This window comes from Carassius auratus, chromosome 36 (genome assembly GCF_003368295.1).
Source record: "Carassius auratus strain Wakin chromosome 36, ASM336829v1, whole genome shotgun sequence".
NCBI lineage: Eukaryota > Metazoa > Chordata > Actinopteri > Cypriniformes > Cyprinidae > Carassius > Carassius auratus.
In genome coordinates, this window is record NC_039278.1 from 3117821 (window position 1) to 3142216 (window position 24396).

Sequence of the window (24396 nt, forward strand, 5' to 3'; positions counted from 1 at the left end):
ACTTTCTCTTTGTTTTATAATAGCAGCTGTATTTTCCTTTTTATAAATTATGCGTTTAACCACCTTATATTTTGTTCCATTAGCAGCTGTTGCTCAGTTGGCGAGTAGTAAGCAGCACTGGGTGCATTATTGTGCAGCACTGTGCAGGCAACAGTCCGTCACAGGCCCTGTCCAGGGAGACCCTCAGGTGGTGCAGGCACTGAAATCATGATTTCAGAAGGCCAAAGGTCATTTCAATTTGATGGTTTTAAGTCTGCTGTGCTGGAGTTTGGGGGTGTGCAAGGGGAGTCAACAGGAACGTCTCACAGGCATAGCCTTTTGTCTCCTAGCAGCACACCAGAGAACTCACTTGAGAATACAAAATATAATTCTTACAGCTAGCAAAGTAAAATGAAATCTGAATGAATGAAACCACCTTTGCAACTTCTTTTTATTTTTTTATAATCTCAACAATTGCAACAATAAATGTATTAATCAATCCTCTGATAGCAACATTCATAATATCACTAAAATAGGCATACTTAGATGACAGTATATCAAGTATTTTAATGCAGGATAATTAAATTGATGCAACATATTTACAGTTCTTAGTCTCTAGCTGCAGAAAATACATCTCGATACTAACATAATTTATACTGCTTTCATGTAACTGAGTCCAGGCTAATTTTCAACTAACTAGAAAATCCCAGCTTCATCCGTTACCTTTCTTTTGTGCAATACCGCTCACGTTTAAAATATTTGTTCAAGGTCCATCAACCACATTGATACATTTTTCTATGGCCTGTTATATTGCTTTCAATCGAAGCTGACAGGAAAACTCATGAAATACAATCTGTAAAATCACGGCATTGGTAAATAAAGCATTTTTTATTAAAACACTGTAAAAATGACTTAAAAAAAAAAAAAAGTTAAAACATTTCTAATGCTGTCCAGCAGCTATTGCTTGGTGTTTGACCCTGTGCTCTGACAATCTGTGGGGGAAACCAAGAGAAAAACACTTTTAAAAAGGTTAACAATACAAAATGACATTTAAAACGGACACTTTCAATTAATTTAAACCATATCTTACCAACTCAAATATTTTGACCATCTGCCAACGTGGATAAAATGGTAAAATAATTAAAATGTTACGTTTTTACAGTTGTCGTTTTGGGCTGGCGTCAGTCTTTAGCTACCCTAGAAGTAAAGACATTAATAATTGAAGAACCAATTTGGAAAAAGTATTTTAAAATAATCAAATATATGAAATGGACTCACCTTCGAGATCAGCAGCCATTTGTATTGGCGGTTACTGTTACAGTCAAACTGTCCACCAGTTTATACTCCTACAAAAAGAATGAATTGAATTAAAACCAAAATAATGAGAAACAGAGACATGTAGCCAAGCACAGAAAGTATCTCATGCACCACTGACACAAAAGACTACTTTTACAACATACAATTAAGATACCGAACTTTACTTAAAACACAGTTGAAAACTTGCTCACTGTGATAGTTCGGCACTCATGTTTTCACCACAACCACGAAAACAACCAGGCAACAAAAGCTTTAAACTGCTTTAATCTCTTTAATTCACATGAAAGAAAACTAAAATTCTCCTCTTACCTACCAGTCTGGTATGTTAAATACCTTACTTTGGTAGCTGTTTCTCGCTAGTCTCACAAGACCAATCATCTGTTCTCAATAAGACTGCTGGCGATTCCAATAAGCTAGCCTCTCAGCTGGCTCATCCCAACGGCTAGCCTCTCTTCGATGGACTGCTTCTGAAAAGTCTCTTCTCTTTGGCTAGCCTTTAAAGCTGGCTCCTCCCGATGGCTAGAATCTTTGCTGGCACTTCATCAGATAGTCTGACCGCTTATGTGCAAGATTGCCTTCAGAGTTGCTAAAAATCCTCTTATGGATTCCATTCCCCAGTTGAACTCCAACAAAGAAACATCACTTGTTCAAAAGATGAACTATGTGCTACCCATATGTTGCAAAATACACAAACACCAGGATGAGCGCTAGGCCCAATTGTGAATATAAATGAACAAGCTAATTAAAGTTTTGTTGATATTAATATATCTTTATTCAACTATTTGTCTCCTCTGTGTCTCTCCACATCACTGTAGCACCATTTTGGAGAAAATGAGCTGAACGCAGGCAGCTTATGCTCTTCTGTTTCAGAAAGTACTCTCGTCTCTTCATAACGTTACGGTTGAACCACTGATGGCAGATGAACTATTCTGACCATGCTTTTCATACTTTTCTGGAACTTGAGTGTAAGTTACTAGGCAGTCTATGGGACAGCCTGAAGCCTCCCGGGATTCATCCAAAATATTTTAAGATGTTTTCCGAAAATGAATGAAGCTTTTACAGGTTTGCAACGGTAAGTGATTATTGACAAAATTAAAATTTTTGGGTGGAGTATCTCTTTAATGCTTTAACCAAAGGTCAAAGTGACTTTACGGTAAAGCTTGAAATCTACAAATCTTGTCATTCATGCAACCGGGCGAGAACTCACAATAGAATTGACCAAATCAAAACACTGACGAAAACAATTAAATAAAAAAACTGGAGCGGTTTATTTAATCTTGATTGGTGACTGTTCACATAAAAATAAAAAGAAAGAAAAAAGACAGACACCCTACTGGTTCAAGAGAAAAGCCAACACAACAATTAAACCCTGCATAAAATCTCATTGGAATGCTTTGCACTTCACAGACAAAAAAGGGAAAACTACAAACTAATAAATTTGTAAAACTTTCTTTTTTTTTTTTTTTGTACACCTTCACACAACCCCCCCCCCCCCATCCCCCCATCCCCACATGATTTTCCTCCCCTATTGAACACGTTCTCTTCGCATGGCAGACGTTAATATCGCCACCACACTGCTTGGCTGGGCAGATCTAGGTGTAAACCTGCTTGCTTCTCTCCTTTCCCTGTCATCTCTCTCTGGCTCTCCTCTAAGTACTGTGGCCTGTTGGACAATACGGAACACACATTCAGTTACACTTTGCAACCTTGCTTTGTGTTTATCAAGAGCTGAACTGGAGGGGAATGAAAAGTAGTAGCACAGAAGCAAACCTTCAGGTCAGCTAAGACTGCTTGGTTAAGACAATGAGGATGAGTTTGCATGTGCTGCAGCCAGAAGCTTTGGAGAGCAACTCAAAAATCAACATTCGTCTTGTGATACTGGATCTTAGCTTTATTAGATTTGAAGGTTTGCTGCTGGATCCCCTGCACTGAAAACTCAGTCGTTTTACTCATTTACTGACTTATTGAAGAGTGAATACGGGCTAACATTTGCATAGGTTTCGGATCTTATGAGTTGAGCTAAAAACAACCCAAAGGCTAGCTTCAGAGGCCTCTTCCATACGTGGGGCAATTCTTACCCTGGAATCTAAAACCTTCGCCCACCAGAGCCTCCTCCATAACCACCACCAGAGCCTCCTCCATAACCACCTACAAAAGAACCGTGATTGAGATGTGACACAAAAGCTGTGGCATCTGCAAAAGTTCATATACTAAATATTTCAGTTAAAATAGTTCCTGAACTGCCGCGTCTCATAGTCAAACTTTTCAATGTCCAAAAGAGCCTTAGTGGAACGGAGACGGTTCACAATGATCTAATACCACATACAACACAGCAATGTTCACTTACCGCCGTATGGGCCTCCACCACCACCGCTCCTTCCACCACCTCCATAGTTTCCTCCCTTCATCGGGCCGTAGTTAGAGGAAGATTGATTGTTGTAGCTGCCGAAGTCGTTGTAGCCCCCGCCACCTCCAAAGTTGCCTGCAAAACTTCAGTGTTATTTGCTGCATAGCCAATGACTCTAAACCTAGGAGAACACAAATAAGAACACTGTAACACATGTAACTGACCTCCTCCGAAGTTGCCTCCACCTCCACTGTTGTAGTTATCATAGCCACCGCCGCCACCGTAGCCTCCACCCTGGTTTCCATAGCCACCACCACCACCACCTCCGCCGCCTCCTCCATAACCGCGGTTGCCTCCGTAATTAGGTCCACCTCCACCATAGCCACCTGATAGAGAGATGGGAGATAAGCATCACGGAAACACTGCTGAAAGGTCAAATGTCATGTGAATCACATTCTTAAAGGCTTCGTATATACCATTCCCTCCGTAGCCATTATATCCATCACCTCCACCGTAACCACCTCTTCCTCCTCCATATCCACCTACGAAAGGAAACGCAGTTCAAAGTTAAAAACTCATAAGGAACACAGTTGATGAGGGCTGTCACTTTTGTGAAAAAATCATTTTCGATTTTTAAGATACAAGTGTTCATTGAATCGATTGTAAAATCGATTTTCCATGTCTAAAAAAAGACGTTTCCTTTTTCAACGCCAAATAACGGACAAACGTGAAGAAAGCACTGGAAACGCAAAAAGTCAGCAGTATTTCTTATTTATTGGCAAGAAGTTTCGTGCAGAATAACAAACAGCAACAGGAGTGCAACATTCTCGGAAAAATATATACCGTATTATAAGTCGCACTTTTTTTTTCATAGTTAGGCTGGTCCTGCAACTTATAGTCAGGTGCGACTTATCAAAATTAATTTGACATGAACCAAGAGAAATGGACTAAGAAAAATGAATCAAGAGAAAACATTACTGTCTCCAGCCACCAGAGGGCGCTCTATGCTGCTCAGTTCTGCTGTAGTCTACACTGAAAACATAGAGCGCCCTCTTGCGGCTGTAGACGGTAATGTTTTTTATTGGTTCTAAATAAATGCGATTTATAGTCCAGTGCGACTTATATATGTTTTTTTTCCTCATCATGATGTATTTTTGATGTATTCTTAGATGCGACTTACAGTCCGAAAAATACGGTATGCAGAGGGGACGGCTGTCATAAAAGAAAAAGGCTTCAACCCGGCTCCCTTTATGATTTAGGCATTTCAAAAATCTCCAAGATTATTTTAAATAATGATTCAATCCAATTCAAACAACTGTTCAAAAAATGAAACTTTAAATGGACTTGAGAACAGGCCATGTGTGTTTTTTTTTATTTTTATTGAACATAACCGACACTACCGCAAGGCGGCACTAGGCAAGCATGAAACGAGCAAAAAGGCTAGGGCCATTACAAATTTATTGGACAGGAAAACAAGTCGATCAACATTTTCGCGGTGCTGAGCAGAGCGTTTTTTATTCACTATATGTCCAGCTGTTGAGAAGACGCGCTCCGACCGCACTGATGTCCCAGAGACACTCGGGTACAGCTGCGCAAGGTGGGGGTATTACCGGTCGTTGTCAGCTTGCAATGGTCCTTTTCATAACTCAGAATCTCCTGTAACTAGATGCACGAATGAGGCGTGCCGCGAGACCTCAATACGCGCGTAAACGCGGCTTTACATTGCCTTATTGAAATTATTCGCGCCAGACGGTCTATTTGCGAGATCGCTTTCGACGTCACTGGGTCTTGTAGGCGTGTAAAATTGCTAGTATTTTCTGTCTAGCTTTCGCAACGCATACTGCACTTTTGGAATTCTTTATTTTCTTTTTCTGCTTGTTTGTGATTTTTGTTTCAATCTATATTTTTTATTGTTTAATTATTTTAAAATTAACAGTGAACATATTTGGTTAAAATAGATTACCAATTTTCATTTTCGAAACTTTTTTTGGTTGGTCCGATCGATTGTGCAATCGATTTTTGAACTAAAAGTGACAGCCCTACAGTTGACCAGTAGTTCTCCAAAAGGTGGGTCAGTCATGTGGTGTCATTGAATTTGTCCTTGCAACCCAAATAATCATTTCCAATTATTCCATGAAATATAAGAGCTGGGAAAATAAATCGATGCATCGATTCTGAGTTTTTCTGAGTTTAGTTTTGAACAGCAGATGGCACTGCAAGCTTTAGAAAAACCCGTACTCTGCTCATTTCCAAATCCTTAGACACTTTAACCTAAAATAATCCATAAAATTCGAAAAGGTTGAAGCGAATTACAAAGGTGTTCATGGTGGGCTGTGTTTACACTAATCTTGTATCAAAAAAGCATTCTAAGATGAAGTGAAATTAGATGACTCAGCCGAACGCACAAGCACTCTTTAGCACTCTTCTTCATGAGCATTTGAGTGTGCAGATAAAAACTAGAGTAGAGTGCCATCTGCTGTAAAAATCTAAGCTCAGAATCGATTCCAGAGGAATCACGATGCATTCTGAAAATCTAAAAATCAATCCACGAATCGATTCTACATCGATTTATAGACCCAGCTCTATGTAATATGCATAGTGCAAAGTTAAACGCAGTAGGATTAATTTAACTACTTGGGTATGGATACAATTATTCACATTTGAGGATGTCCGCATAAGTCTGGAAATTTTAAAAATGTTGTGTTTAATAAGGTAAGGACTGGGGGACAAAAAAAGTTCCAGACCACCACAAACTATAAAACAAAAATGAAAACATAATATGCAAAACCGCACCTCCATAGCCTCCACCTCCACCTCTGCCAAAGTTTCCACCGCCACCGCTACCACCTCCTCCTCCACCACCTCCTCCTCCTCTACCACCTATAAGATGGGTTATATGAAAAGGTTATTTTTACACTTCAGAACTTCAAAGAGCTATGCAACAAATGCAAAAGACAAAAATGATTCTGTGATGCATTTTAATTTCGCTGAGGTTAACGCTATTGTAGGGCCTTATGAAATCAGTTTTATTTTTTCCAAAATTCTATTTTTTCCGTTTAAATTTTTCTGGATTCCATTTTTTTCTTTTTTAATTTTTATCAACTGCTTTTTAATGGTTAAATTTAATTGTATTAATAAAAAAGCATGTCTAATTAATTAAAATCATAAAACTTTTATATTTTCACAACAATTTATAAAAAGTTTAACAAAAATTCCTATGTTTAGGAACCTATGAAATGTTTAATTTTTTCTTCATCATATGTTTTATTGTTACCTTATTCTGTGTTTTAGCATGTCTAATTATTTAACTGCATAAAAACAACTTAATTTAATCAAATAATTATTAAAATAACCTTATGAAATGTTTTTTTGCCTCAGAAATTCTGTTCAAATGAAGGCATAAAACATTCATTTTTCTTTCAATTATTGAAAATTAAGCAAACTTTATTTTTTGGTAAACAAAGCTGATTCACTATTAAAAATAAAACATGGAAGAAATGTTGTGTGATTATTCCTTAAAGTAATGTTTGTTTCATTTTAGTAGCAGTAGTCTATTTACATTCTGCTGAACAATGGTAATAGATTTCTGGCAAATACTTGTCTTTCAATTAAACCCGGACTTTTATTTTGACGGCTTAACATGAACGTGATGACGTGTGATATGACGTTTTACTGAAATCAAACGGTCAGATGCTCATGAAGTGACTGCCAGAGCAGTTCTGGAGATGTTGTTCATGTGTTTACGTCCTCATTTAGTGAGACGGCAGACGCGAATGTCACGCGCGCTTCTGTGTGTGTCATGAATGAAGTCGCTCTATTGCGCCATTCATTAACACAGACACGTAGAACATGCAGGATTCATATTTAAATAGACTTTGCTGGCATAATATTTACAGATATTAGTCCATATCACGATTTGATGGAAGTGCAATGACCTACTTTTGATTAATTCATTCCAAATTTGACAAATTCTGTGACATTCCACGTTAAACTGTAATCTGTTTTATGACTGGATTCTGCGTTTCAGTCCGCATTTCTGCATCACGGAAATCATAGGGCCCTACTAATGCATTCCTTTTTCAATGTGTGATAATTACCTCGTTGATTAACCGACACCCTGTTCATTTCCTCTCTGGAGAGAGCTTTCCTGACTTCACAGTTGTGTCCATTCACTGTGTGGTATTTCTGTACTGTGGGTTAAATGAAGAAAACACATGAAAACAATGTTAAAAGAAACACACACACTGCTATAGTGGACACAAGTCAGTGGCAGTGACTTACTGACAATCCTGTCAACAGCATCATGGTCATCAAATGTTATGAAGGCGAAGCCCCTCCTCTTATCACTGTTCTTCTCAGTCATGATGTTCACCTCCTCTATTTTACCAAACTGGCTGAAATACTCGCGCAGATGTTCCTCATCCGTGTCTTCTTTGATTCCGCCCACAAACATCTTTTTAACAGTGGAGTGAGCACCTGGTCTGGACGAGTCCTGGAATCAGCGCATGAGCAATTATTGCAACTTCCAAAAAAAAATAATCATATAATAATGATCCATTCGCAAATATCACTAGATCAAAAGATAATATATCAAAAATCTCGGCAAATAGCAGAAAGATATTTAACTTGTTAACTTGTTTTTGAGCATAGACATGAAAATGACATTTCCAACTTAATTTGGTTTGATAAGAAGGGAACACTGTTTGATGAACACCTACTTCTCTAGACACCGCCCTCTTGGGTTCAACAGCTCTTCCGTCCACTTTGTGCGGACGAGCGTCCATCGCTGCATCCACCTCATTCACCGAACTATAGGTCACAAACCCAAAACCCCTCGACCTCTTGGTGTTGGGGTCCCTCATCACCTGGGAGCAGAAGAGAGGTGAGCCGCTGGTTTCGGAGCCCGCTCTGCTTCGAGAGCATGTGAATGAATGCTGATGTACTCACCACACAGTCTGTAAGAGTCCCCCATTGCTCGAAGTGGGCTCTTAGACTCTCGTCCGTTGTCTCGAAACTGAGGCCCCCGATGAACAGTTTTCGGAGCTGCTCGGGCTCACGGGGGGTCTGTTGCTGAGAGAATCAAAACCTTTCAAATCAATACCCTAAATAACAACCTTACACACAGCTCAAAATAAATGCATGCACCTATTCAACCGGAAACAGCACATTTGGTTAACTATGCGGTTTCCCTGCATCAGTATGGCATAACACAAACGAAGGAAGAGCTACTTCTTTTATTCATCAATATTAAAACTGTCAATGTTATCGAGCTCTCCCGATACTGTGTCGCTCAGATCGATCTGTGATGCAGAAGCGCGTCTGCAACAGTGCGGCCTACAGAGGCACCACAAATAAAATGCGTTTTTTATTAAATAAAGAAAGAAAAAGAGGACAGAAAAATACATTTACTCAAAGAAAGCACAGATGAACCCAAAATGAAGGGTTGAAACATTTCCAAACAAAGGAATTGCGTTTGAGCTCGTGTGTCGATACGAGCCTCTGCTGCGAACAAAGAAGAGACGAAGTCGAGAGGAAACGGGCGATTTTAACAACAGCAAATTTCTCTTAATATACGATCTCACTCTTTTACACTTGACTTCACAGCAATCACAATATACGTAACAGTTAAATTGCAATCTATATTGTACAACCAATATATATTTGGGGGCTTTTGTTTGTTTGTTTTACCTCTTTGGACATGGCGGTGTCCCAGTGACTGACAGCAGTCCTCGCACGGAAACTCGCAGCGACTGCGCATGCGCCAGCAGCCTCTTCTTCTTCTGTTTGTTTGACGGGTTACAGACAATCGTTCAGGGTGCACACTGCCACCTATTGGGTTGGAGTGCGTAAAATGCTTTGTTCTTCTCTTCATAGATGATTCTAAGACCCAAAAAAAAAATAATAATAATAATTGTTTTATTTTATTTTGAACATTATTTGAAATTTTTTATCCTGTTTATTATTTTCTATTTCTAACATATCTTTAATAGCAAATTTCTTTACTGCCTTGATCATAATATGCTTGAAATTATTTTCTTCCCTAAATTTTTATACAATTTATAAGTACTTTTTTTTTTTTTTTTTTTTTACATTTCTTTGCAAATATACACTGTACAAAAGTCTTAAGCCATGGTTTTAAGTCAGTTATTTCCATCTTTCATGTTTCAGAAGGATTTTGTCTTTGCATCTGTTATATCTATGACTGTTGTTTTCTTATCTTAACTTTGTTGTTATTAGCCAAACTCTGGATCTCATATCTTGTAATGCATAACCTAACGTAAACCCTCAAAACTTGTCAAACTGCAATGGATGTCTCTCATTTCTGAGCCTGTTTTACCTTCTTTATGAATGGTTAGCCCAGATTTCCGGCAGCAATGCAGCAGACAAGAGACTCCTTTGATTTAGAGAGAACGGGACAGAGAGCAAGAGAGTAAATTCAGGGAAGAACATATGACTAAAATGCATTGTTCCTCTCTGAGACTGAGACTTCCCTCATTTTATTCTAATGTGTTCCAGTGACTATTTCTATGTCTTTGAGTTATTTTCACTCAGTTTTACAATTATAGCTTGCACAGTAAATATTGCCATCTGTAAATTTAAAAATAAATACATTTGTACATAATAATAAAAAAAAAAAAAAAAAAAGTTTTTTCGTTGAAAATGGTTCTTGAATGAGAATTGAATATCTTATTGTTTGATTGCTTAAGTGAAGTTAAATGTTGGATGGTGGAACATTTTCTCAAGTTAAATGACTCCCAGACTAAGGTGAGGTGTTGATTTTCTAGTCCTCCTGCATTTGCCAACATTCCCTCTAAAACCCTGGGTTCTGTAAATAACGGTGTAGGCATTCATGTAATAAATTTGGGAGCCAATATTGACCCAGTGTCCTGACATTTTATCCTACCCATCATATTTTCCTTGGTTCCTTGACCTTAGCCTGTTATTCCTCGCCTCTTTGCAGCCCCTGGTTGAGCTTGGTGCCTCACTGACAGTTTTTGAATTTGGCTTATTAATAAAGCATATATTAAGGCTCTTTCTGCTTTTTAGTCCACCTAGAAAACCTGACATTTATGCCTACTAACACAAAGTCATCATACAGATATATGTTCTGACGTTGTCTAATATGACATTTGTTCTGTGTAGTATGTTTGCATTTCAGTTTTATAAGCGGACATAGTGCACCAATCAACATCTGTTTGTTTTTGTGTACCAGAAATCAATTTTATATTTTATCAATGTACAAAAACAAAATCTGTTTGAGCAGATAACATATTTATTAAAGTGTTTATTTGTAGTTTCTACTAAATAATAGTTCACACAAAAAATAACAGTTTTAAATGTTAGAAGGCCAGACAAAACAGCGATCTAAAATAAATACTTCAGAATTTTGAACTGCCATTTGAAATTCACCCAAGGAGTCCTGATATGCAATTCATGTAAATCTTTATTATTATTATTGTTTCAGTCTAACAGTAAGTGGGAGAACATTTCCTTTGGAAGTCAGTTGCAGCTATATGCTGCTGCAAATTATTAATCAGCCCCAACTTTAATTGAAGAGCCAAGATGGACTTAACTGTAAAAACATTACATTTAAAAAATGTGTTACCTTTTTTGGGATTTAAATTTAATTCAAATGCGATTTCTGCAAAAAAAAAAAAAAAAAAAAAAAAAAAAAAAAAACAATCCTGATTTAAAAGTGAATACTTGTATACATTTTATTTAGTATTTTATTTATGCATAAAGGAAACACCTCTCTTGTCTCCTCACAAAAAAAAAAAAAAAGAAAAACAGTAAATGTAACTGAAGAGTCTGAAGTATTAACAATGTGCGTTTCATTTACTATCATAAGTTTTTTGTTTTTCTTTGGAAAACACCTTCATCTGAAGAGAAGGAATTCAGTGAAGTTGTTACATCAGAGACTGCAACATCATGCACGAAAATAGTGATGCTTTCTTAACTACTACTGACGATCTCGGTCTGTCCGAGTAAATACCTAAAATCTTTTCAATCTTCCATTGCTACTTTCTTTTTAATTCGGATCTCCAAGTATGCAAAATGCATTAATGTTCCCAACACTTTGGAGAGATGTTTTGATTATTAATTACAAACCAAGAATGTGTGTGTGTGTGTGTGTGTTTGTGTATACACGCAATGCATATTCAACTGTATGTGTATATAGATGATCATTTCACACATTTCTCTCCAGTGTTTTAGAATTATATTAGCATAAAAAGGTACTTAAAATACACAAAGCTTGTTGCTGTAGAACTAAAAGTTTAAACCAATTCAGTTACAGTATATAAACATGTAACATTACAAAGAAAAATATTCAGTCATTACATTGAAATGCAGCAATCCTTTGTCAATAAACAGCAGACATCCCTCTAAAGATATACTCTCTTTGTAGTTGCCAGATACTAACACCAGAAAGCATTCTGATGCAAGGAAATGCCCAATTAAATCCCTAACCGTCCATCAGCACTTAAACAATACAGACGATACTCTCGTCAAACAGTAGATATCATGTTAAAGATAGAATGAGAAGTTAATAAACTGAAAAAGACTATCATTTGATGACACAATAACATCAGACCTCTGCCCTCGTCCTCCGTTAGTGTCCCGTGTGTCCTGAAGGATTGCATATTCAGATTCACAGGAACGCAAACCTATGCATAAGACAACACTGCTATACCACTCTGGAAACCTCCACTTTAAAACAACAACACTAGATCAATAGAGATTAACACATCTGTGATAGAACACAAGGCAATATAATGTTATAAATGACTTTGGAGAGAAAACAGGCAGACTATCTGTCCTCATGTCAACATTTCAATAAAATAAAATGTATATAATTATTATTGTGCAAAAAAAAAAAAAAAAAAAAAAAAACTTAAACATCCTAAAGCCACAAGATCTTATTATATGTTGCACATATGAATCTGTACATGAAATTGACATTTACCATGTAGATGCATTAACAGTGGAGCCAATACTTGAATAAATCTCACAAAAACATATCTCAGCCATATATCACTCCAAAATCAGAAAAGAAAAACACATTTAGCATTCAGAAAATGAAGCCTAAAATTACGCACTACTATTTTATCACATTTTACTCCTTCGGTTCTCATTACGTAATGCAACCACGATGATTCCCATTGCCCATATAAAGTCAGTAAAACAAAATTAAATATATTATTTTAATGTACATCCAAAAACACAATTTTGTATGCTATTAAGAACATCAGTGAAATTGGCTAAAGGTTCATAAATGAAAAACGTAATGGCATAAAATAGACCTCATTTTCTTGATGCACAATTTGTGATTGTGAGGACCAGTGACAGGCAGAACATGGCCTTGACAGCTCTTGTGAGATTTGACCAGTCATTAGAGGCAGAGAAAGGGACTCCTCCAGTGAGCAGAACTCATTTCCACCAGAGAACAAACCAGCTGTTACACAGAGCAATATTCATACATAGTTACAATATTAGATCAAACATTTATCATTGAGAAAAAGCCTGTGAATGCTTAATGAATTAATGTCTTGAACCACACTGTGCATGTCCATATGATGTGTAACAAACAGATGTCTGGATGGTAGTAGGGCATTACCTGCGTCCTCAGGACAGAGTATTAACCCTTAGCACTTTACAGCAGGCCTCTACATCACACGATGCTGTTACATCTTACATGAAGTGTGTATCCATATATGTCAGTCAATAGATGATGGGTTGTACCTTTTTTATGGTTTTGGTTTTTGGTTAGTAACATGAAATTCCCATGTTAGGTGTGTGTTTTTGTTCCTCACCTTTTAAAAGTACCCCACAATATATTAACAAAAAGTATAAAACAACCCTCAATGTTCAAACAACCTTGTTTGTTTCTATATAAAGAAACAAAAGAGGAGGATTTCGGCTCATCCTGTCTGTAGCTCATCTCTCTGTCAGCAGGTGGAGCCACGGTGCCAGTGGATCTGAGAGAGGTCTGGGTGTGCTGTCGTCTAAAGAGGACGGTGTCAGACAGCGAGGCGTCCCGGGGCGGGATGGAGAGGACTCCATGTGGACGGAGGAGCTGCGGGGGGATCCTGGGTGAAAGAGCACGGCTGGGCCTCCACTTTAGCCACGCCACGACCCTGACACAGTCGCCGGTGCCTCAACAGTCTGTCTGTCCGCGAGAAGCTCTTAAGGTGGAAAACAGAGAAGTTAGTGGAAGTGTTCAACTAAAGCATTTACACATTTGACTTCACCTCAGTGATTCTTTCTCCTTGTGTTTGTTTAATGAAAATCCCAAATTGCAACCTATATATTTATTCATTTATAAGTGTGTTCCATTTGCACATGGCTACAATGTTGATGATGGTTCTCATTTAGAAGATCAGAATAATAATAATAATAATAATAATAATAATAATAATAATAATAATACAATTCTTAAGGTTCTCTAAAGTTGTTATTAATTTCCTCATCCTCAGGTCACTTTAAGTTTTGGTTACTTAGACTTTAAAAGGAGGGATAGAAACCACTCAGGTTTGAATACACATATTATTATTTTGGTTACAAAGAATGACTCAAGTCTTGTGGTTCAGAACAACATGTGTGTGAATACATGGAAATAGAATGTAAGGTTCACAAGTGTTTAAGGGCAAACCAACCGAACTTGTTCAGACACCTACCAAGCAGTATCATTCAGCAGTTGACATTTAACCTTTGTATTTCAATATAATGCATTTTTTCCCAATCTGGTAATAAATCCAATTCCAGAGAGCTGTCAGGACTCAAGCACTGTTCACACCACTAGCAACTCTGTTGCTTCAGCTCACCAGTCTAAGCAAACTTGGTTGCTCATAGGTGTTTCCTGCGGCTACAATACGTCTTCTTCTTACAGTACTTTAGGCATGAGAGTAGGGCTGTCGTGATATACCGGTATTGACGATAACCGTGATATTCAAATACACAATTATCGATATCGTGTTAATTTAGTGTATGAGGATATATCGGTATTAGTGATAACCGCAATATTTGAAATGAACAGTTCTCTTATGATGACACCACATGTAAATACTTGGTAACAGTACCTGGTTGAGTGCCCAGGTGGCAGTATCGTGCCTTAACTCTGAAACCTTTTTACTAGTCAAAGACTGGGAAATATCATATAACCTATTAACAGCGGTTTTCTGTGTTCATATTTTAATAAGTACCGTGTTTTCTTTACTCGTCTTATTTTTGTATTTGCAATCAATACGGCCTGTGCGTACTAACACTTTGTTCAAATTTATGAATAGTTACACGATTAAAATGGATCTTGAAAAACTGAGCGAACGCATTGCTACATTAAACTCTGTAAAATGTTAAGTTGGTCACAGTGTCATGCACTTAATGCCTCATCTGTGGTCATTCTTCAATAAGGTTCATTAGTTAACATTACATTAGTTAACATATATAAATAACAAATAATAATGAACAATATTTCCACAGCATTAATCGTAGTTCATTAATTTCAGCATTTACTAATGCATTGTTAAAATCACAAGTTGTGTTTGTAAACATTAATGTACTATGAACATTGACTAACTCAATTTTTATTAACATTAACAAAGATTAATAAATTGTGTAATAAATGTATTGTTCATTCATGTCCATTAATACATTAATGTTAACAAATGGCATCTTATTAGGGCTGTGCAAAAAATCGAATGCGATTTTCATGCACATCTCATCAGTAAAGACGTGCCTGTAATTAGAAGTATTTCCCCAGCACGTGCGTTCAGATCAGGGTTGCCAGGTTTTCACGACAAATCCTGCCCAGTTGCTTCTCAAAACTAGTCCAAAACTAGCCCAATTGCGTTTCCAGGAGGTTCCCGATAAAAAAAATTGGTTTCCGGGGTTAAAATATAAGTTTTATGGCATGGTTCCCTTGGTAAAATTCACATTTTAGGGTCTAAATATCACGTTATTGGTATTGTCGCTGTGACCCACGGACATGAAAAACAACCACAGACTTGGCAACACTGGTTGGCATTTACTACACCGAGCCGTAATTCACTGACAATCTACACAAAATTTATTTTAAAATCGGTGGCGATTCTTTGTCGATTTTGAAAGCGATTTTGTGTTAGTTGTCGGTAGACTACGGCTCTGTGTAGTAACTGCCGCTCCACCTGAACCAGTGTTGCAAAGTCTGTGGTTGTTTTTCCATGTCCGCGGTTTCAAGCAACCCCAATACCAATAACGTGATATTTAGCCCCTTAAATGCGAATTTTACAAAGACAACCATGCCAAAAAAAAAATAAAAATATATGTATATTTTAACCCCGGGAAGCAATTTCTTTTTTATCTGGGAACCTCCTGGAATCGCGATTAGTTTTGGATAGGGCTGTGAATCTTTGGCAAGGAAGCGATTCGATTTGATTACGATTCATAGGTTTTCGATTAGATTCAAGAACAATTTTTGTAAATTTAGAACGATTCAATTTGATTCGATTCACAATTAAATTAAATTCGATTCGATTATAACGATTCGATTCTGCATTCTTTAAGTGCATTCACAGGATTATTTAAATGCTTCTACTAAATTCTTTAAATGCTTAGTCAGGGGGCAAATTACAGTAACATTTATGGTTAGAGAACCATGGGTTAGAAAAAAAAAAAAGAAAAAAAAAAAAAAGAAAAAAAAAAAACTTTTGTCCATTGTTAAATGCTAGTTTAATGATGCGACATGGCATATGTGAAAATGTATGTATGCCAAGTTTTTAAAAAGGAGCTTAAAGAGTATTATGTATAAGCTAACATTTTGTCACACCAGGGGCGTAGCCATAATTTCAGAAGTGACAGAAATGTCAAATACAATCATTTTATGTATGTAGCCTATATAATAATAATAATAATTTTTATTATTTATTTTTTTATTTTTTTTACAAGGAATTTTTTTAAATTCCTTTTAATTAGCTGTAATAAATCAAATACACTGCTGGGCAATAATCAATCATTTGTAATTGATATTTTTTCCTAATGGCAATTTTATGATTATATACTAGGCTACATTTAATTAGCAATTATTTACATTTTCTGCACAGAATAAGGTAGAAAATATACTTTATAGTTTCTGTACTGTAATAAATGTCAATTAGCACTGCATCATTCATAAATTGTTTGTGGGTTTTTTTTAGTTTCATCAGTTCATTCTGCTTTTATTCAGTTTAGCTGCAGATATAGCCTGGCACGTCTATGAGAGCGAGATCGCTTCTCTTTCAGTGTGAAATCGTCTTCATCTCTATTTAACTTTTCCTCTCCATCAGCGAATGATTCTGAGAGAAAACGCTCCAGATGTCTGTTTGTTAATGAAACAAACGCTACTTTCATGCATCTGATTATCAGATAAATCCCGCGCTCTTATTTCAAGGACGTTGTTAATGCTGTGGTTAATTTTAAAAGTTTCCTTCGTATATTCGGTTCATCCGCATTGTTTAAACACATTTATCATTCAGTGGATCTGTGCGTATGATTTAGACACTTACAATTCTGCTCCATCCCTGCAATAAATACAGCTGTCGACGGCTCCGGTAACTCCGTCGGTAAGATGCAGAGAGCCATTGACAAACTACAGAAAAGTAAAACTACTTCACATTAGCATTACTGGCCACAAGATCTATAAAAAGGCACGATTCACGAACACTCTTCAAGGTCTACATTAATTTGTGCGTGTAGTAATTTAATGTGTATACATTTTGAAAGCATTGAATCGCTATAGAAATCGCGATTCATTAGATTCTTAGCATTTTGAATCGATTACTGTTCAAGATCAGCGATTCACTATTCAAAAATTATGTTTCAAGATAGATGCATATGAATCGACAGGGTTTGTAATCGATGCATCGAGAAAACGAGTGAATCGTTACACCCCTAGTTTTGGACATTTGAGAAGCAACTGGGCAGGATTTGTTGTGAAAACTTGGCAACCCTGATCTGAACACACATGCTGGAGATATACTTCTAATTAAAGGTCTTTACTGATGAGATGTGCATGAAAATCGTAAACACTTTATTGTAAAGTGTTACCATTAATATTTATTCATCATACTGTTGAACTTGACAGTATTTTCTCTCTTGTTATTTCATAAGAGCTTCAAAGAAGACGGAGAAAGCCAGAGTATTGTGCCCTGCGTTTATCAGTATCAATATTATGCTCATTGGGTGAAAAAGAAAAACTCAATAAACAAAGTAAAAAATAATTTGACTGATATCTTCCCCACCCCAAGGTTTCTATAGATATCACGATATATCGACATCGTGAATTCGTATGGCCACAATAACCATGATATGAAAAATCTAGTATCGTGACAGCCCTACATGAGAGGACTCTTTTTTTAATTACAATAGAGAAAGCCTGATGAACATCTGGCGATATTTTTGCAGGGAGCAGACTTGATTTAATGTAAAAACCTCTGTATAATAGGGTTAGTTTATCCATCTTCCTAACATTTCACTACAGCATTTGACATGACAAAGATGACGTGTGCTCCACTGACTTCATTCAACTTCTAAATCACATTAAGTTGAGCATTTCAACTTTCTCAAATGAACACGCCCAACATTGTATCACCGATGGTTTCGTTCACTGGAGGTCGGCAGCTCTTTTTGAAAATGCTGGTCTCTTTGTTGCTGAAAGTTTCTTGCGGCGTGAACGGGGCTAATGAATGAATGATCATGGGAGTTTCCCCAAACCTTAAAACCGCAGTGTTATAAAACGTGTTCTTACCTGTTGGCAGCGCTCACACTGGTAAGGCTTTTCACCACTGTGAACACGCTTGTGTCTCTCCAGATGGTACCTCTGAATGAAGCGCATGTCACACATGTCACAAGCAAACGGCTTCTCTCCTAACAGAGAAAAACAGTCTTTATTAAAGCACCCCACCTCTTCCTTCTCACAGCATAACAAAACATACTACATCGACAAAGAGTCGGAAACACTGTTTCTGGACATGCTAGGATTGAAACTGATTTTCATATGGGTTCCCACATGAGAGAGTATATGCATGCTTAGAAATAAAGTATTTGACTCCATACAAACTCGAGTTTGTAGAGTTTAATATGGAATAAAAAAAACTGCTTGGCTGTAAAGTGACACACTGGGGTTTTGGTTTTAAAAATCAGAAACTTAGTTTGAGACTCGATTATGCTTCAGTACTTGCATATAAACTAAATAAACACAAAAACACACCCCTTTAGAAACATGAGGCAAGAGCACATTCACATACATTGTGAAACCTGATACTACACGCAAGTGTGATGTGAATCTTGCAAAACTTGTGCCCATGAGCAGAAAATTAAAGGGGAGAAACATTTTTATAGGTCTTGACTTTGATACAAATATTATATCACGCAGGATATAGCTAACACATATTTCAAAAGTTAACAGTTCTTATTCTTATTTCGGCTATTAAGTCACTTATCTCATTGTTTTTTTTTTCTCCGTAAATACCTCAACTACAAAACATATCCAAACTTTAGATCCAATCAAGAATACTGGGTACAAATCGGGGGTACAGTGAGCGGACACATACCAGTATGAGTGAGGCTGTGTCTTTCCAAGTGGTAACGTTGGAAAAACCGCATGTCGCACATCGAACAAGCATACGGCTTCACCCCTAAATGTAGAGTCAATTTTAGTGAGTGAATGTCTTTACACAACATTCAAAGCAACAAACAATTTCTACGCTGTTTAAAAATTTAGAGCATCCTACTGATTTTTTCTCTTTTTTTTTTGCATGCTGATCTTAAATAGTCATCACAACTCTCGCCATATTATAAGATCAAAAATTCCTTGTCTACTGCAGTTTGTGTGTTTGGATGGTTTTAAATGGAAATAATTTCCCTAAACAACAAAGTAAAAGTGGTTAGAGTAAAATGTTTTTATGTGTGTGTGTGTGTTTTAGCATGCAGAAAAATGAACACTGACTAAAAAAAGGCAGGGGTTTGAGATGACACATACCCGTATGAGTGAGGCTGTGTCTCTGCAGGTGGTAACGCTGAAAAAACCTCATGTCACACATCGAGCAAGCATACGGCTTCACTCCTGAATGCACAGAGTACCAACAGTTCATGTATGCGTTTCTGTTAATATAGCCTTTTTTGTTTTTGAGTCCTGCTCATACTAACTGCTATGGAGCCCCTCTGGTCCCACTTTGTCAAAAATAAATAAAAATAAATAACTCGTCTCAAAATCTCGTGGCCTCAAGATACTGACTCGTGGCCTCAAGATAAGTAAATCTTTGTAACGTAAATCTCCTCAGATGACATAGATGCCTGACAACTTTGTTGTTGTGAATAATGTATACACGCAATTCATACTTTGCAGTCACCTGACTAACCATGGATACCTTGCAGGCAACAAACGCTGACAAAATGCATCTAAGTGTTCAACCAATCGCACAACAACTATCTGGCATACAGGTGACGATTGTTTACACCTCAGAACACCAACTTTTTATATTAAAACTGGCAACGTCCTGGCAAGATCCTATTAATTCATACTTTGCACGTGACGTCACAAGTACTGGCAAGGAAATACACATAAATACATACAGCCAGACGGAGGTACTGTGATCTAAGCCTAGAACGCCCTCTGATCACGTTTTATCGTAGGCTACACGGATATGCTTTTCCAAAATGTGAAACACTTCAATAATTAATGAACCAGTCTGCACACTACTATAGGCCAACTTAAAATCAGAATCAGAAATACTTTATTGATATTGATAACCTGGGGGACAAATCTTGTGTCACAGTTGATGTGCACATCAAGACATTTAAAGGAATATAAATGATAATAGAAGTTGGTAAATAAACAAGTAGCCTATATACATGTCAAAAGTATAAATATATGCTATAAAATATGAATATAAAATATGAGAATATTGCACAGAATGTGAAGTATTACATTGCACTACAGTACAGGGTCCAGATTAATAACAAAGGGTCCATGTGTCAGACACTTCATTATCTTGAAGCCACGAGTTACTTAACTTGAGGCCATGAATTACTCACAAGTTACTTATCTCGAGGCCACGAGTAATTATCTTGAAGCCACAAGTTAGTATCTTGAGGGCACGAGTTACTTATCTTGAGGGCACGAGTTACTTATCTTGTACGAGTTACTTATCTTGAGGCCACGAGTTACTTATCTTGAGGCCACGAGTTACGAGTTACTTATCTTGAGGCCACAAGTTACTTATCTTGAGGCCACGAGTTACGAGTTACTTATCTTGAGGCCACAAGTTACTTATCTTAAGGCCACAAGTTAGTTTCTTGAGGTCACAAGATAGTTATAATTTTTTTTGAACAAAGTGGGATTAGAGGGGCTCCGTAAAATGCGTACTATATTACATTTGGACTATATTACAATTTGGACTAGATTACAAAGCATCATGAAATTAGATAAAGTACTGTGTGTGCATTATAATCATTTTATATTTAACATTATATTTTGTCAAGACAAATCACCTTTATTTATATAGCGCTTTAAACAAATAACATTGTGTCAAAGCAATTAAACAACATTAATTAGGAAAACAGTGTGTCAATAATGCAAAGTGACAGTTAAAGGCAGTTCATCATTGAATTCAGTGATGTCATCTCTGTTCAGTTTAAAGTTTCAGTTTTGTATGTGTCACAAAGATTTAATTGTGTTGATAATCCCCTCCTCTGTAATCGGATGAGCAAATATTCTGTAAAACAAATAATCCTGCTTTGGAAAAAAAGGGAGGTGGCATTATCATCAGCATATTTTTTACTGCAAGTTGAATAGGAGAAATGCAAACTCGAGTTTGTTGTAGTTTAAACAGATTGCGTGTCGATCCATAACATACTGAGAGCTTTTTTAGGGCTCGCAAAATTTCTAAATCCCTGGGAGCCTTTCAGGCTTACATTCTTTAGATTTCGGTAGTCCAAAATGAATTTAACTAGCCCGAATAAAAAACTCAAATAAATAAATTAAATCCAGGGCTAAACTTTACTGAATACAAATCAGTATCGTCACAAACTTCTGTGACTGCATTTTTCCTTCAATTAACAAGTCTAGAGAGTAGGGGTGCAACGGATCACAGCTCAGATTATATTACAGATTTGGAGTCACAGATTGAATAATTTCTAGAATTAGCAAAAAATAAATAAAAAATAATTTAATTATATATATATATATATATATATATATATATATATATATATATATATATATATATATATATATATATTAGTGCTGTCAAAATTAGCGCGTTAACGCATTCGATTAATTTGAAATATTTAACGCGTTAAAAAAAAATAACGCAATTAACGCGGTTGCAGTTTTTTTTATTTCCAGTTGTGGCCTATGTGTGTTCAACGTGCAAAGAAATATGGATAAGACCAAGGAAGCACTTTTAGACGGAAAGTTTCAGTATAAAACTCTGCCGGATTACTCTTCAATCTGCCACAAGAAACATTACTCTTCATTCAGTCTGCCACAAGAAACAGCAACATTAAAATCATGAACTCAAATGTCATTGTTAAAAAAAAAAAAAAAAAAAAAAAACCAATGACTGTTGTAACAGTGCGTAAATCAGACCTTTCTGTAACACTTAACGTTAATAAGCTTAAACGAAAATAACGAAATAATTGTGTAGCGGAGTATTTTTTGTACACAGTGCCGCGAACTGTCAATCACTCCTGTACGCGTGCATCACTGTCCTCCTCAGCTGCAGCAACTTGCGCTCTCTCTCTTCATCAAGCTTTAAAACAAAAAGGGGACAAAAAGATCATATTGTCTTTGTGCATAGGCTATAGATTAATTAGATAAATGAATATCTAAATTTGTGCCTTGCCGTCTACGGTATTTTAGAACTTAGAAAAAATATGCTGCAGCCAATGAGCAGCCGGCGGGGGCTGGCTGCAGGACGACTCAACCTCCGCAGACAGTTTTTAATGTTTATCAGACAATAAATACTCAAGATTTTGCTTTAGTATAACTTCCGGGACAATTATGGCCAGATTCGGGAGTCGGGACAACAGTTTAGATTTCGGGACTGTCCCGAATTTTTCGGGACGTCTGATCACCCTTCATGAAAGAGCTGCATTACTTCATTAGCTTGAGTCTGACCTGCAGTGATAGGATTCGAATTTGGTGAGGTGTCAGTCAGCGAATCATCTGATTCTCGTCTTGTTCTTTCAGTATTCAGAGTCTGAAGCCAAGAGAACATATTAAGTGTTGTTAACTGTATTTGATTTTTAACCGAATCGAGAGTGGTGTACACTCATAACGAGTTTCACACACCTTCTCCGGCCACGTTGAGTTGTTGACACTTAACAGTGGGAAAAGCGACACATGCGCTATTCACTTGTATAACTTAAGGGTGAATGGGTAATGTAGTTTCTGCTCTGGGTGGGATGAATTAGGAAGCTTGCATTGTGAAGGGCGCTCTGAAAATCGGCAGTGCAGGTAAAAGATTAAAACCTCTATTAAAACAGATGTCCAAATGAGCGTACCGGTACGCTACAAGCACGTTCTGGGCGCATGGAGAGGTGGCAGTACGCTCAAGAGCTATATTTGGAAGTGGCGGTACCACCGGCCCACTTAAAGCACTGGCAATGACTATACTTTGGAATTTTTTTGCAGTCCACTTAGAATTCAACATGGAAATCATTTTTGTTTTTTATTGGCATTGATTGTTTTGAAATTCAAATGGTACTTACATGCCTGTGTTTTTATTTCTGTAATAAATATGGCTTTCAAGCCAACAGTTAATTTGGAGGATATTGATGGTTTATTGCAGGTATGTTGTTTACATGAGAAAATCTTTGTTACAAATTAAACAAAAATTCCAATAAACAATCATATTTTGAATTTAAATAGTTTTTTTTGTCTTGAGTTTACATGAATTATTTACATTTTACATTTACATATCCAAAAAGTTTCAGTCTTTTAATTGCGATTAATCGCGATTAATCGCGATTAATTTAAAAAAATTGTGCGATTAATTAGTTAATTTTTTTTAATCGATTGACAGCACTAATATATATATATATATATATATATATATATATATATATATATATATATATATATATATATATATATATATATATATATATATATTTAATTATTTATATATATATATATATATATTTATAGCCTGCTGTCCCTTTGAGAACGAATGCAGGTATCCAATATAATGGTACATGTGTGATTTCTTTCTCTACCGTTAGAAAGACATCGGAATATTTGTCGAGAGTGTTATTTTGAGATAATTTTGTGTCTATGTGCCCATTCAAGCTCAAGGATACGCAAAAGAGGAATCAATTCTGTGTTTGCGTGCTGTCTGAAACGCTGCTCTCTGTGTGCGAGTAAAAAAAAAAAGAACATTTCTCTTTTGCCTCTTCTTATGCCTGAATGATCTATGATCCGTTTCACCATTACAAGCAAGTGAACAATGTGAATCAAGGAAGTAATTTCATATCGCTATTCAAGACAGGGCGGTGATGCATTTTGGAAGCTCGACTTGAAGATAAAATAGCCTCTGGATGTCGGGCTAGTGATTTTGCGAGCCCTGCTTTGAGAGGCAATTCATAATAATGTATAAATATACAGAGATTTCACCTACCCGTATGGGTAAGGCTGTGTCTCTGTAGATGGTAACGCTGGAAAAAACGCATGTCGCACATGGTGCAAGCATAAGGCTTCACCCCTAAATGCACAAAGTAGCAGTGTATTAGCCTTACTG

The 24396-nt window shown here is 36.7% G+C and overlaps 2 protein-coding genes across 25 annotated transcripts in view; both read right to left on the reverse strand.

The window, feature by feature from the left end:
* Window positions 1-411: 411 nt before the first annotated feature.
* Window positions 412-9473, reverse strand: LOC113054975 (heterogeneous nuclear ribonucleoprotein A1-like). 5 transcript variants are annotated; one of them, XR_003277464.1, is made up of 13 exons: window positions 9332-9473; window positions 8591-8713; window positions 8362-8508; window positions 7925-8135; window positions 7741-7833; window positions 6437-6523; window positions 4120-4185; window positions 3868-4029; window positions 3644-3778; window positions 3375-3444; window positions 1258-1325; window positions 1070-1176; window positions 412-971 (listed from the first exon to the last, which is right to left on the reverse strand). XR_003277464.1 is itself a non-coding variant. In XM_026220837.1 (11 exons), the coding sequence occupies exons 1-10, from the start codon at window positions 9341-9343 to the stop codon at window positions 3383-3385; spliced, it is 1098 nt and encodes a 365-aa protein (XP_026076622.1). In that variant the 5' UTR covers window positions 9344-9473; the 3' UTR covers window positions 2541-2959; window positions 3375-3382. The 5 variants fall into 5 exon arrangements, 3 of the variants coding, with proteins under 3 accessions (XP_026076622.1, XP_026076624.1, XP_026076623.1); XR_003277465.1 differs by lacking the exon at window positions 3375-3444; XM_026220837.1 differs by lacking the exons at window positions 412-971; window positions 1070-1176; window positions 1258-1325 and adding an exon at window positions 2541-2959.
* A 2371-nt stretch (window positions 9474-11844) lies between these two features.
* The window catches only part of LOC113054973 (gastrula zinc finger protein XlCGF46.1-like), a 35072-nt gene continuing 22520 nt past the window's right edge, over window positions 11845-24396 (reverse strand). For 12 of the 20 annotated variants that reach the window (XM_026220816.1, XM_026220835.1, XM_026220829.1 and 9 more), the window contains 5 exons: window positions 24277-24360; window positions 19635-19718; window positions 19207-19290; window positions 18402-18520; window positions 13648-13827 (listed from right to left, as the gene is read on the reverse strand). In XM_026220816.1, coding sequence (XP_026076601.1) covers window positions 13663-13827; window positions 18402-18520; window positions 19207-19290; window positions 19635-19718; window positions 24277-24360 — 536 coding nt within the window. In that variant the 3' untranslated portion in view covers window positions 13648-13662. Of the gene's footprint in view, window positions 13828-18401; window positions 18521-19206; window positions 19291-19634; window positions 19719-24276; window positions 24361-24396 lie in introns of all 20 variants that reach the window. The other 8 variants (XM_026220831.1, XM_026220833.1, XM_026220817.1 and 5 more) reach the window with 6 other exon arrangements.